The 13,862-nt window shown below is 46.2% G+C and overlaps 2 protein-coding genes across 10 annotated transcripts in view; one reads left to right on the top strand and one right to left on the bottom strand.

The window, feature by feature from the left end:
- The window catches only part of LOC113033025 (syntaxin-binding protein 4), a 60,155-nt gene extending 57,780 nt beyond the window's left edge, over positions 1 to 2,375 (bottom strand). Inside the window, exons 1-2 of one of the 5 annotated variants that reach the window (XM_080300533.1) lie at positions 940 to 1,123; positions 640 to 851 (exon numbers count right to left, since the gene is read on the bottom strand). In XM_080300533.1, the coding sequence (XP_080156659.1) occupies positions 640 to 686 (47 nt within the window). In that variant the 5' untranslated portion in view covers positions 687 to 851; positions 940 to 1,123. Of the gene's footprint in view, positions 1 to 639; positions 1,124 to 2,239 lie in introns of those variants that run through there. The other 4 variants (XM_026186278.2, XM_080300534.1, XM_026186279.2 and 1 more) reach the window with 4 other exon arrangements.
- On the top strand, positions 914 to 6,371 carry LOC113033051 (uncharacterized). Of its 5 annotated transcripts, XM_080300539.1 has the most exons (5): positions 914 to 1,052; positions 1,600 to 1,631; positions 3,280 to 3,446; positions 3,526 to 6,117; positions 6,195 to 6,371. In XM_080300539.1, exon 4 carries the CDS (start codon positions 3,781 to 3,783, stop codon positions 5,794 to 5,796), a length of 2,016 nt encoding a protein of 671 aa, XP_080156665.1. In that variant the 5' UTR covers positions 914 to 1,052; positions 1,600 to 1,631; positions 3,280 to 3,446; positions 3,526 to 3,780; the 3' UTR covers positions 5,797 to 6,117; positions 6,195 to 6,371. The 5 variants fall into 5 exon arrangements, with proteins under 5 accessions (XP_080156665.1, XP_080156664.1, XP_080156666.1 ...); XM_080300538.1 differs by lacking the exon at positions 914 to 1,052 and having other exon boundaries at positions 1,324 to 1,631; XM_080300540.1 differs by lacking the exons at positions 914 to 1,052; positions 1,600 to 1,631 and having other exon boundaries at positions 2,377 to 3,446; positions 3,529 to 6,117.
- Positions 6,372 to 13,862: the final 7,491 nt, after the last annotated feature.

Genomic DNA, 13,862 nt, shown 5'->3' with positions numbered 1-13,862 from the left:
TATAACTTATGGCATGAGAAACATATTGTAAACATAACTGAAGCAGCTCCACACTGCCGACTGCATCATTCACCCTAACGGATAAAATGTCGATGAGACAAGCTTCCAAACGTCTGTCAGTAAATGTTCCAACTTTGGTAAAACATGGATCATCAAATCAGCAACATTTACAAAATCAATGAGCCACACAGTAAAAGCACAGACTGAACATTAAATGTCCACAATGGAACCCGCTACTGAGAGCCGATAAAGTGCCTCATAGAGGCTCTTTTCAAAGGAAACTTGGGACGCACTTGGTCTCTGATGTGGAGCTCATCCGTTTGTAGCGCATGCAAGAAAGATCACTGCATCATTTCACGCGGAAAACTAGAACATATCGATAAGCCTGAGAGAAGAGCACGAAGCACAGCTCCGTGTGAGACACGAAGCAGATCCACGCGCCTGTGTTACAGACGGACAGTCAGCGTCACGGTTACCAGAAAAAGACCGAGAAGACACGCGGTGTGTTTGGTTTCCACGGGACAGAGTTATGGTTAGTAAACGCATCTCCGTGTTTCCAGAGTTCAGCTGTCAGCATCGTGTCACCGCTGCTGTCACACAGACTAACCTCTACCTGCACACGCAGCCGCTCGCCTTTACCTGCTGATGATCACCGCTCCTTTGTACATGACTGAAAACGTTGGCATGTTGACATGGAGCCCGGTTCTCCGGTGAGACAGGCGGAGGCTCGGTCGCAGCGTTCAGCCTTCAGCCAGCAGCCACATGATGGTGCACAGGCACTAATTCCAGCGAAGCAGCCTGTGCGCTCCAAACATCTCCACCTTCAGCCACACGGTTAATCTCTTACATAACTAAAGTCGGCGGAAAATGAAAAAAAAAAAACCCCTCTGGGGCTGGAAATGATTCGGTGGTTTGTTTCGCACACATTTCTCACCCTACCTGTCATTTTCTCTTGCTGTGGCTGTGCAGCGGCTTTATTTGTTGCTGGGAACAGCTCCATTCAACGGAATCTGCCTTTCCCCCTCTCTCTGGATGTTTGTGCTACTTTGATGGTAACGTGTTTAATTGTGTTTGGCCTCGTTACGCGTGAACATGAGTCTTTCCATAGATTCTACCCACACTTCCATTTGTATCAACCACAGCTTCTTTTAAGACGATATTGGCCACTGCGCTAACAAGTTCTTGTTGAGCCAGAGAGGAGGGGCTTACGAGCCTTTAAACACATTAATGCACAAGTGCCCTGCTCTCCATTTAGGAACTGCAATTTAATCCCCAGATGACATCCATTACTCTGCCTTCATCTTTAGCATTCAGACCGTCTATGCTGTCATCTTCACTACTCAAACAACGATTCTTCATTTTGGCTTTATTTTGATCAGCTAATGTTACAAAAATGCGAGAAAGAAAAAGAAAAGTTACCACAGTGCTGTCTCAGCTCAGTGCTGCTAGGAAGCTTTTTTGTTAGAGACAGCCTCATCCATGATCCCTAAAATGAATTTAATGCAAAGACAAAATCAATCAATCAAATGGAGGCAACAGCGCTTAAAGATGCAAGACTGGTGACTGTAACTGAGCTGTTTCTTGTGTGTTTCCACCCAGCAACATGACTGTGCCCCTCCCACCGGACACAGGTAAAACCTGCTGAACCTGCCTGTGTTTGAATTCACTGTTACACTACATTCATAAATGGGGGAGCGCTCCAGTGTACACTCTGTAGCTTCTTTTTGATTCAGTTTGGTGCGTAACTTTTCTAGATTTGAGGTGTAATTTTCTATCAGTAAAATATCCTCACTGGCAGGTACAGCACAAGTGGAGGTTTGAATAGAAAGAATACACTAAGTATATTTTTTAAGGTTCTTGCTTCTAGAATTTCCTGACATTGTTATTACATGTAGATCCTTACAGTGTCATTTGCAAATTGCCCAAAGGCACGTAATAATTAGAAAATACATAAACATTTTTCTCATATGGTAATTCTAGTTGCTGAAAGTTACCCCCCTACACGAATAAAGAAATGCATGGTGACTGGTCAGTAATTACACCATTATTTGTGTGCTGTATTAAAAAGTGCTGCCCCCAAATAAACTTTCTGAGTGACACGGGCGTGAGGCTGCAGGAGGTCTTTGACACAAACAATAAATAACAGGAAAATTCATAGGAACGTTTCCTGGAGCACCGGGTGCTGAGATATTCAGCTTCAGCCTGAGACACTGAAACAGCTGAAAACCTGAAAACCTACCTGGCAAATCCTAGAGGCACTTTGAGTCTTTGAAGCATGTCTGTGCAGTGGTGCAAAAGCCTGGACGTTAGCTTGTGGTTGTTAACATATGCTCTGCATATTTCCAATCACGATGCTCCGCAGCTGCCAGCAGATATGGAGAGTACCAATTGATGAAGTGATGATAAGCTTATGCACACAAATCCATACAGCACAAGCACGTGCTAAATATAGGCCTCTGTAAGAAGGCTGTTCAAATACTCCAGGCACAGATCAGACTGTATGACACACACGGAGTTGCTTACAGCTCAGTGGGGTTTTCTTGCTCTTGTCTGCTTTGCTTCAGTCTGTATGGCTATTACTTCACACTAAAGCTGCCCTAATTATCTTTACATATTTTCTCTTTCATTCCTGCTTCTTTACATTTTCTTCTTAACTCTTTGAGTTCTAGCTACTGTGCATACTAACGTTTATTAGTTCTTAACTTCACATCTGTCTCTGAGCTTCTTCCTTCTTCTGTTTTTGCATTTAGCTTTACTTCCTGCCTGTGACTGTGTTGATTGTGTGCACCTGTGTCTAACCACCATTAGCATTCACTTTATGTGTATAGTCCTGTATTTGCCTCAGTGTGTTTCATATACAACCTGCATGTCCCTGGAAAGTACATTTAAACTTTTAGTCTGTACAACATAGATTGTTTTGAGCGGAGTTTTGTCCATGTTAGCATCAACACAGCCCGGGTCCATGTTTATATCTGTAATTTTGATCAGAAATTGATTAAAACAAAACAAAAACAACAGATAAACTAAAGACACCCAGATTTGTTCAGCAAAAATAACACATTGATGATGTTTGAAGCATAAACCCTATCACTGATGTTACCATTACCAGCACTAAGCTGCTATGTTAGCTTAATGTCCCCTGTCACGGACCCGGTGCCGGGGACTCGGGGTTCGTGAACAGTGTGGACCTTTATTGTTATTAGTGTATTGGATGTATGTTTGCTGCACTGTGCTCTTGTGTTCCATGCTGGTGTGTGTGTGTGTGTGTGTGTGTGTGAGGCTGGAGGATGAAGGACAGCCACCTGCAGGCCTGATGGGTGTGGCCCTGCCAGCTGCTGGTCACGCCTAGCTTACCACACACCTGCTTCTGATCAGGATCGTCGGGGGAGCTACTTAACAGAGCGATGGAGCTTCCTCCGGCGCAGGATCGTTGAGTTAGACTCCATGTCAGTGTTTCTAGTGTTGTTAAAGTGTATGCCTGCCGGAGTTGGTGCCATAACGGCTGTGTCTGTGTTTTTTCCTCAGGAGGACAGCGGAACACAGGACTGCAAGACACACGGGGTGTGTGAAGGCACAGGGGCAGAGAGCACGGGATACCAGCACTTGGGAGAAGACACGTCACGGGAGTCGAGGGAGCACTTTTGGAGATTCAATGTGTGGTGTACAATTACCTCACTGTAAATAAACCCACTGTTCATTTCATTAAGTCCAGCGTTTGGGTCCTTTCTCCAACATCCCCCACGGTCTGCCCCCCAGACCGTGACAGAACGATCCTGCCAGATGGACCCAGCGGACTTTTCGGAGAGGTTCAGGAGGGAGGTGACAGACAAAGTAAATCGTCTATGTGAACTGTGGCTGGAAGCGCACGCGGAGGGTTTACGTTGTGCTGTGGAGAAGCGGTTGCAGGAAACACTGACTTGTTTTCCCTGGGTGTTGGACAATCTTTTTCCGATTGTGGCGGATTTCCTGCTCAACACCCTTCACCTCCACTCTCCGATCCAGGCTGCCCCCCCACTCGGCCAGCCTGAGGTTCTTCAGCCTGATACGCCGGCCCCGACGTCTACCCGGAAACGGCGTTCGCGCCGCCGGCGTTCCTCACCGCAGCCGCCCTCCCGGACATCTCAAGAACCGGCTGTGGTGAGTAATAAGGACACTTTTTCATTTCTCACCCCATCTGCTTTTTTGTTTTCAGTGGATGGTGACACCGCTGATGCTGCTGCAAGCCGGCCAACAGTACAACTAGCGTGGCCTCATTCAGCAGTCTCCACGCCACTGGCGGCTTCACCATCTGCGGTTGTAGCGCCGTCATCATCCCATCCGCATGCAGTCACCCCTCGGCCATCTTCTTCACCGGCTCTACCTTCACCTTCCCCACCTGCGGACACCGCATCACCATCTTCGCCTCCGGATCATCCATCTGTGGCTGAAGCGCAGCCAGAGGTGCCCGCACGGCCAGCTGTTGAGCCCTGCGAGCCGGAGCAGGAGCCCGGAGAGCGGGAGGAGCTCAGCATGCTCGAGCAGGGGCTCGGCGAGCCGGAGGAGCTCAGCGTGCCGGAGGAGCTCAGCGTGCCGGAGGAGCTCAGCGTGCTAATGCCGGAGGAGCACTGTGAGCCGGAGGAGCTCAGCGAGCTTATGCTGGAGGAGCTCAGCATGCCGAAGGAGCTCAGCGAGCGAGGGGAGCCCGCGTCGCCAGCTGTGGAACTCAGCGAGCCGGAGGAGCTCAGCGAGCCGGAGGAGCTCAGCGAGCGAGGGGAGCCCGCGTCGCCAGCTGTAGAGCTCAGCGAGCCGGAGGAGCTCAGCGAGCCGGAGGAGCTCGGCGAGCGAGGGGAGCCCGCGTCGCCAGCTGTAGAGCTCAGCGAGCCAGAGGAGCTCAGCGAGCCGGAGGAGCTCGGCGAGCGAGGGGAGCCCGCGTCGCCAGCTGTGGAGCTCAGCGAGCCGGAGGAGCTCAGCGAGCCGGAGGAGCTCAGCGAGCGAGGGGAGCCCGCGTCGCCAGCTGTAGAGCTCAGCGAGCCGGAGGAGCTCAGCGAGCCGGAGGAGCTCGGCGAGCCGGAGGAGCACAGTGAGCCGGGGGAGCCCAGCGAGCTAATGCCGGAGGAGCACTGTGAGCTGGAGCAGCTCAGCGAGCTAATGCCGGAGGAGCACTGTGAGCTGGAGCAGCTCAGCGAGCCACCCACTGAGAAGCCCGCACCGCTGCTGGCGGACCTCAACGAGCCGGAGGGACCGGCGTTGCCAGCAGAGGAGCTCAGCGAGCCTGGTGAGCCCGCGCTGCCACCGGAGGAGCTCGGAGGTCCGGAGGGATCCGCTGAGCCAGAGCTGGAGGTCGGCGTGCCGGAGGGGCCGCCACGTCCTGCAGCCCGGCCGCCACGTCCTGCAGCCCGGCCGGTACATCGAGAATCATGGGTTGTGCTGAGGCGGGAGCAGCAACGCCGCCGCCACCGGACCCGTGGCCGCCCGCCGGAGCTGCAACGCCGTTGCCACTGGATCCGTGGCAGGCCGCCTGAAGCGTTCTGCTTCCATCACGGGGTTAGAGGTAGGCCACCTGAACTTTTTTGCCGCCACTGCCTAACCCGCAGCGGGTCCCGCTTGTTTTGCCGTCCTGCAGATCGGCCGCCAGAACTGTGTTTGCTGCCACTGGACCGGGGGATTGGACTGTTGACCTGTGTTTTTCTTTTGTTGCTTTGTGGTGGCTGTTTAGCGGAGTGGTTTTGGGGCCCTCCGTCCTGGACCCCCCGCCACCCGCCCTGGGTTGGTTGTTCTGTAGTTTTGTTTTGGGGTCGTCGGGAGTCGACCCTTTGAGGGGGGGTACTGTCACGGACCCGGTGCCGGGGACTCGGGGTTCGTGAACAGTGTGGACCTTTATTGTTATTAGTGTATTGGATGTATGTTTGCTGCACTGTGCTCGTGTGTGTGTGTGTGTGTGTGTGTGTGTGTGTGTGTGTGTGTGTGTGAGGCTGGAGGATGAAGGACAGCCACCTGCAGGCCTGATGGGTGTGGCCCTGCCAGCTGCTGGTCACGCCTAGCTTACCACACACCTGCTTCTGATCAGGATCGTCGGGGGAGCTACTTAACAGAGCGATGGAGCTTCCTCCGGCGCAGGATCGTTGAGTTAGACTCCATGTCAGTGTTTGTAGTGCTGGTCAGTGTATGCCTGCTGGAGTTGGTGCCATAACGGCTGTGTCTGTGTTTTTCCCCAGGAGGACAGCGGAACACAGGACTGCAAGACACACGGGGTGTGTGAAGGCACAGGGGCAGAGAGCACGGGATACCAGCACTTGGGAGAAGACACGTCACGGGAGTCGAGGGAGCACTTTTGGAGATTCAATGTGTGGTGTACATTTACCTCACTGTAAATAAACCCACTGTTCATTTCATTAAGTCCAGCGTTTGGGTCCTTTCTCCAACATCCCCCACGGTCTGCCCCCCAGACCGTGACAGTCCCCATTGTGATTCAGATGTCACTGATGGGGTAAAAAGCCAAGCTATGAACTAGAGTTTCACATCCAGGTCCATGTTTGAGGCTTGGCTGTACGGAGATCCCACATCGCCTGCATGGGTTCATTAGACACAGTAAATAGCTGTGCTCAGTGGGGCAAGCAGGAGCCCAGAGAGAACCAGCATGGCAAGTTTGACAAATGAACCCAGGTCTGTAACTTAGAAACAGTTATCCTTATTACTGGTGCAGTATGGGGACTAGCCTTCTCTGTGCAGGTGACTAAGATTTAAACCAGTCAGCTGATATTAGGGTGTGTTATAGTACAAGGTTCTGTCTGTCCATGAACAAAATGCCATAAACAAGCTAAATTTAAAACCAGCTGTCGAGCAGATTAATCTGGCGTGGATCCACATCATATTTTTTTAAAAGGACAGCAGTGTGGTTATCGACCCTGACGCTCTCTGAATCCTGTTCAGACTACACGCTGGATTCATGAATTCAGTCCGTGCCGGTAAATCCAACTTTTAAGCTTTTAAAAAACTGATCCGAGCCCAGTCTGACTATCACATGGACTCGTATGTGATTACACATTTAGGTTTACAAGACCTGGTTAAAGATATTGTTATTAAAACAAAAAGGAACATTTCTGTTCAATCTATCAGTTTTTCGGTTCAATAAAACAAACCATTATTACAGTGACAGCGGAGATACAGTAAAAACAGTTCAAAACTGTTAAAGCAGTGAGTTGTCTAAAGCCAGGACAAGGTTTGTGATGTTTTCCAGTTGTTGGGATTAAAGAAGCTGGAGTCTTTCCAGGCCCTTACCAAACCCTGAGGTCTTGTACTGACTCCAGAGGCAGGCTTTGGGAGCACAGATGTAAGCTTGGCTAATGCTTGACTGCAGTCGTAGCCAACCTGAGATTTGTCTCCAAATGTGAAGCATCTCATCCTTTAGAGCCTGCACCAGGCAAGGCTTCACAGTCCCAGACACTTTCCACAAAACACAAAGAGACACGGTCCTATCCCAGTGAGCAAAGTGGAAATTGATTTAAGCAGCTGATTAAAGTAACAGGCTCTCATCACTAACTCCCCTTTCCACGCTGCACACAGTGTAAACCAGCGTTTCCCAACCACTGTGAGAAATGATCAGGTGTGCCGTGGAACATTATTAGTACTGGCCAACCTGATTGGTGCTCTAAGCGACGGCGTGAGTAACGGGCAGAACAATGACGTTCTCTTCCACTAGAGGGCAGTACAACCACCTGCTCTAATAAATGTGTTGCCAACCGGCAGTAAAAACAGAAGAAGACGAAGAAGAACTTAAATAACAGTCATGCTGTGAGACGATGTTTAAAAAGAAAAAGTGTTCAGTCTGACCTGGTCCTGGAGAAAACTCGACCCAGATGAAGGCCCTAGCATGAGTAGTGGTCAGAAGGAAGCAACAAAGGTATACTGGGACAAACCGAGCCAGTTCTGCTATATTTGGTGGAAGAATGATCCGTATGCTTTGTGTGACATGTCTGTTTGGTGGTGTGCTGTGGGATTTTTCTAATGTGAAATATGGGCCGTGGCTCCAAAAGCCTGGGAAACACTGGTGTAAACACACTGCATGCTTCACTAAAACATCCCATTAGATGCAAAGTTGCACATCTGAGTCATAAAAGAGCTGGGACATCACTGCACTTCTTGTTGCTTCTCACAGTGTTTTATTGGTTTCTTTTTTGCCTGGGAGCATGAGCAGCTGAGCGAGTATGTCAGCGATGTGCGCTCTCCTTTGTTTATACATACGCACACACTGTTGTGTCTCTTTGTGTCGTCGTTTCCCAACAAATGAACACAATGTGAGTCTACAGAAAAGAAATGATTTTATTTTGTGTTAATTATCTAATGTCTTTGGTTCCATCGTGTTTGTGTTCTTCTGTAACACCAGAATTAAGCTTTTACTTTATTATGTATGTCTCTTTATAATGCTGTGTAATGTTGCAGCACACATAAAATAGTATGTAAAGCCCCCACATCTCTCCCAGGAGTAACAAGGAACCTTTAAGCTTGACAGAAGTAGTTATTTGAATTCTATTTTTCATTACATGTATCTGTTTAAAGTGAGATAAGATATCACATAGCCTGTTCACCTGTGTGCAGGTCAGCTTTGTCAGTCACTTCCTGTCTTACTTTATTGTCTGGTGTTTTATTTCCTGTCTGTCATCGTCCTGACTGACTTCAGCTCCGAGGTTCCCCAGGTATCTCCACTTCCCTTCTTACCTCCTGTGTATCTAAAGTCACTTTAGGCTCAGAGTGTCTGTGTTCATTATCCCGACTCATGGCTGCTTTGCATAAGCTGTGGCACTTTGGATTCTATTTTTTGCCTTTGAATTTCTGAATTCCACCTTAATAAAGGTTGTTTTGTCATTGAAATAATAGCTCCAGGACAGAATAAACGATGGAAGACAACAGCAGCTCAACCCTGATAACTTACTGTAGCTCATTGTACCAGTGAAAGGAAGAGAAAAAAATCATGGATGACCAAGGCCTTACATGGGACTAATCATCAGCACACGGAGGAAGTTGCATTGTTGTGTAGTTAGACGAGAGGAGGCTCCAAATCCAGGACATGAGGCCACGATGAGTAAAGAGCTTTAACCTGGCAGAAGCACAATCTAAAATGAAACAAAAGCCCAGTGTACAAACAGAGGAGCTTCTAACTAACACACAAAGTACGAGAGAGCAGTGGTGGGACCAAGTCATTGTTTTGCAAGTCTCAAGTAAGTCTTAAGTCTTTATCCTCAAGTCAGAGTCGAGTCTCAAGTCACTGGTGTAAAAGTCGAGTAAAGTCACAAGTCTGAAACTTTGAACTTCAAGTCCTTTCGAGTCTTTAAAAAAACAAAAGAAGAATGTTGCAGTTATGCTAAATGTAAATATTAGACCATGTGATTTTTAAATCTCTGTTTTTCTCAACACATGACGAAATAGTGAACTTAGAAAATATACACAAATTGTGAAATTGCACCTCTTTAAAATGCAGCTCAATTAAACCTAGCTCCAAGAATAATTTTCACCGACAGTTCTGAGATAAGCTGCATGTTATTCTTGGATGCGTCCGGCTTTAAAATAGCAGGACAACACACACATTAAAGTTAGTTGAGATCACAAAGTTAGATGAAGTCAGCTATCTCATCGTAGCCAAAGAGAAGCACCACCTACCGTTCTTTATGCAACTTCAACTGTCGGACAAAGTTGGAAGTTGTTCCATCTCTGTCTGTGATTCTCTTCTTGCATGTTTTGCATATTGCATTTCATTTTTTTTTGTTGACTACTTCATAGTTTATGTACCTGAAAAAAAAAACTCTTTGCAGCATTTTTGAGTGTTTTTTTTTTCTTCTTAAAAAAATCTGGTTAATTTGATTGGCTGTGCTACAGCTCACGCACACATACGTACGGAGTGCGGTTTGAATAAATGAATGAATGAACTGAATTAATGGTGCAGTTGGTTGTTGTCCCATCTTCACTGGGAAATGACTTGCCTGCTCTGGACTCTTACATTTCCTCTCATATCCATGTTTCATTGGTTTGTTTGTTTGTTTGTTTGTTTTTTTGCATATTTCTCAAATGGCAAAGCAATGTTTTGGGTAATCCACCTAAATGAGACTTGTTCACTTTCATCAGCAGCTGAATTGCATAACACATGGAATCCTGCATGTTTTAATCTAATAGCGAGAGCAGCTTAGCAGTTCTTCAAAGCATCTTCCAAAGATGCTTTGAAGAACTTCAGGGTTCTTTGAGCCACTGGACTAAAAGCAGCAGGCTGCGAATGGCTTTTGTCTGTTTGGTGAGTTTAATGTTGAGATTCTGGGTTTTTTTTCATTACATTATTTGAAAAAACCTGTTAAAAGCAAACTTTTATACCTTTGATTCATAATGTTTGCACTTTCGGCATGTCAGCATTCTTTTGTCTTCCATTAGAGAGTCTGTCTGTTAACTGCTGGTGAGTTGAAGTATTAAAAGAGATTCATGCATGTAAACAAGAGGTCCAAAAGTGCCTATATTGTTCTTGGAGGAACTTTTCGAAGAACAGGAAGTGTCTCCCTTGTTATGTACAGCAATCAAGGATGATGATAACTGTTATAAATGTACATGTCCTCCTGAGATGAGCCTGACCACAGCAGAAACGCTGTGAACACTCACAAGGAAAACAGCCAGACTGCAAACAGACAAAGGTGAAACAGTGTTTGAGTAAAGAAAACTGGAACTCCAGACAGAGACCATCACAAAAAAAACTGAAAATGAAAACATGAGCTTCTATAAAAAGACGAAAATCCAACACTTTGTCCATCAAAAAGTTTGGCCCTCAGTCCTGAAAGCTAAAACATCTGACAATAGAAAAGTGAATTCAAAGAGAATTCATGTTGACAATACATCTCTAGCATAGATGCGTATGTTGATATCCATGCAACATTACATGTGACAGTTCTGTTCTGTGCAGCCACACAAACAGTTTCATCTTCTTTTGCCATGGCAACGACCATTTGCCTTGGAACTTTAATCACTAAATCCCCACAGTGGGTCATTATCAGATTAGGAGATTATCCAATCCACACTGAGAAATCAAACAGGCTGGACCCAATCACTGGGAGACATACGCACCCGTGCTCCACCACACATATTTGTACATCTTTTGTTATCATGATGGCATGTGCATGTGTGTTTATGTGTATAACAGACAGAGTGAGAGAGACAGCACGAGTGTATGTAACAGAAAGAGACAAGGAAAACTAAAAGGATGGTTGATCCTTGTCAAGTATTTCCAGTTACAAGGCTGCCCCCTACAGAAAGGGAGCTGCACTGCATTTTCTGGAAGATCAAAGTGTGGGAGGATACCATTACTGATGTATATGTTTGTGCAGTTGAGTGGCGTGCATGGCCGCTGTCACAACACCTACAACGTGGCCCTAAGAGAACCTTGAGGCATTTCACCAAGCAGCTCTCAGTGACTCTTTCTGCGATATTCATCCACATATTGTTTAAAAGTAAGCACACTGGCCAAACTACGTGTGGGGGACGTGTTATTAATGCTCATTAAATATGGTGATATCTGGTACACTATCTCAATGTGTGGCAGGGGGACAAGAGATAAAAACGTTTCCAGTCCCACATAAAGTGGGACACACACCATGTGTATACTGCACCTGCACACGTTTCCACAACAGCAACAAGAAGACATGCTGGTTTTCCATCATATATAGCCATCAGTCAACAGGAGCATACGGCTGATAGAAGAAACATATTCAATTACAGTGTTGGTCAAGTTTCTTGAAAAAAGTAATCAGTAACTAATTACTGATTACTTCCCCCAAAAAGTAATCCCGTTACTTTACTGATTACTTACTTTCGAAAGTAATTAATTACTTAGTTACTTTTTAAAAACCCGATTTACAACCTGAGTAGGTGATAAAGCGATAGATCTTTCAGCCCAATTCTACTTTTTCTGCATAATCCATCATACAAAATGTAATCAAATGGAAAAGTCTCTTTTTTAAACTTGTTTTATCAGTTTTAATCTTTTAACTTTATGCATCAAGCAAAAATGTAATTATCTGCAACATTCTCTGACTTGAATAAATTAGTTTAACATTTAAACCTATTTTCTGCACATTCCAGCTCATAAAATAAAATATTTTTTGTGTTTACACTCAGTCTTTCAAATAGATGCAAGTAAAACACAGCAGAAAATAAATAAAGTCAAAGACTCAGCGGTCCTGTTGCTCTATTTTCACCTGTAAAGCAGGAGCAGGGTAGGCGGAGGTTTACCCTGGTGCAGGTGTGCCGCGGTCAGTGGTAGGATACGGCAGTTTCTCTGTGAGTTTCCCATTACGTCGTAGCTACTCGGTGCTTGTTGGAAGTTTAGGGTTTTTTTCGCTGTAAAAAGAAGTTTTCTTCCCACGCACAGCGGACACTAATGTTTTTGTCACTCTTTATGGAATCAAACTCAAAGTAAGGTCAGTACTTCCACGCTTTAAACGCTGCACGCTCATACTCTCTCCCGCACTCGATATGTGATCCATTGTTGATCAGCACACAGCTGCTGTCACTAACGGCGCACTCGCTTACGTCACTGTCGTGAGACATTCTCGCAAAAAAAATCACGGTTTTAGTAACGCAGTAACGCAGCGTTCCTACGGGAAAGTAACGGTAATCTAATTACCATTTTTGCAATAGTAATCCCTTACTTTACTCGTTACTTGAAAAAAGTAATCGGATCCATCTCTGTTCAATTCAATTTTACTTGTATAGAACCAAATCACAACCACACTTGCCTCAAGGAGCTTTATATTGTAAGGTAAAGACCCTACAATGATCAAGAGAAAACCTACAGAATCATATGAACCCCTAAGAGCAAGCACGTTAGCGACAGTGGGAAGAAAAAAAACTCATTTAACAGGAAGGAACCTCCAGCAGAACCAGACTCAATGAGGCACAGTGATCTGCCATGACTGATTAGGAGTGAGGAGAGGCAGCCAGGACAACAGACACAGCGTGGAATAGAGCCAGAGATTAATTATAACTGATGATCAAATGCAGAGCAGTGTTTAAACACATAGTGAGTGAAGAAGAAAGTGCAAAGTGCTCTGTAGGGGTGATAGGGTACTATGAGCTCCATTAACTGGCTTACTCGCTTTAATACAGATTTTACTTGCTGTCAAATTGTGTTTTTTTATTTTGTTGTTTGTGGTTGTAGTTTGCTGGTTTCTGTATTTTAATTTATTAGAATCTATTTTAATCTACTGTTTTATTGATGTCTTTTCTCTTTCTAAGGTGACCTTGGGTTTTGGCACCCTCAAATAAAATGTATTATTATCATTATTATTATCATCAATGTTTCATGGTATGTTACGTTTAACGCTAACATGAGGTTGATGTCTGGCTTTGAGTGTGTATGGCTGCTTGTCTGTGCTGCTGTGTGTGTTATATATGAATGAAACGCATGGATTCATAACTACAGATACGGGAGGCTGACCGGCCGGACTACGGAGGCTGGAAATTGATGGGTGCAGCTCTAAAACGAAACAAAAAACAAGGAGCACAAGAGTCCAAATACACAAGACAACAGTTCAAGAACACAGGAAAATAGATCAAAAACAAAACCAAACTAGAGCTCAACAAGAGTCCAAGAAAAGTTCAGGGGGTCGACCCGGGGGTCGACAACACAAAGACCAAGACAGTTCTGGAGGCCGGCCGTGCACACGGCAACGGCGGGCCAACAGTTCTGGAGGCCGACCACTTGGAAGGCAGTGGTGCCCACTGAGCAGGTCCGGAGGTCGGCCAAGATGCCAGCGGCGGCGACGAACTCTTTCCGGAGGCCGTCCCTGAAGACCATGATGCCAACTTAGAGGCCCGGAAAATGGTGTGGCAACCGCAGGACCAGGCGAGGCAGG

The sequence above is a fragment of the Astatotilapia calliptera genome, chromosome 4 (genome assembly GCF_964374335.1).
Source record: "Astatotilapia calliptera chromosome 4, fAstCal68.1, whole genome shotgun sequence".
NCBI classification, from domain to species: domain Eukaryota; kingdom Metazoa; phylum Chordata; class Actinopteri; order Cichliformes; family Cichlidae; genus Astatotilapia; species Astatotilapia calliptera.
Note: the sequence above shows the minus strand (reverse complement) of the source record. Positions and strands in the feature narration are given on the sequence as shown.

Bases quoted from the DNA above. Each gene is read 5' to 3' on its own strand.
- LOC113033051 (XM_080300539.1), top strand. From the start codon at position 3,781: ATGGACCCAGCGGACTTTTCGGAGAGGTTCAGGAGGGAGGTGACAGAC.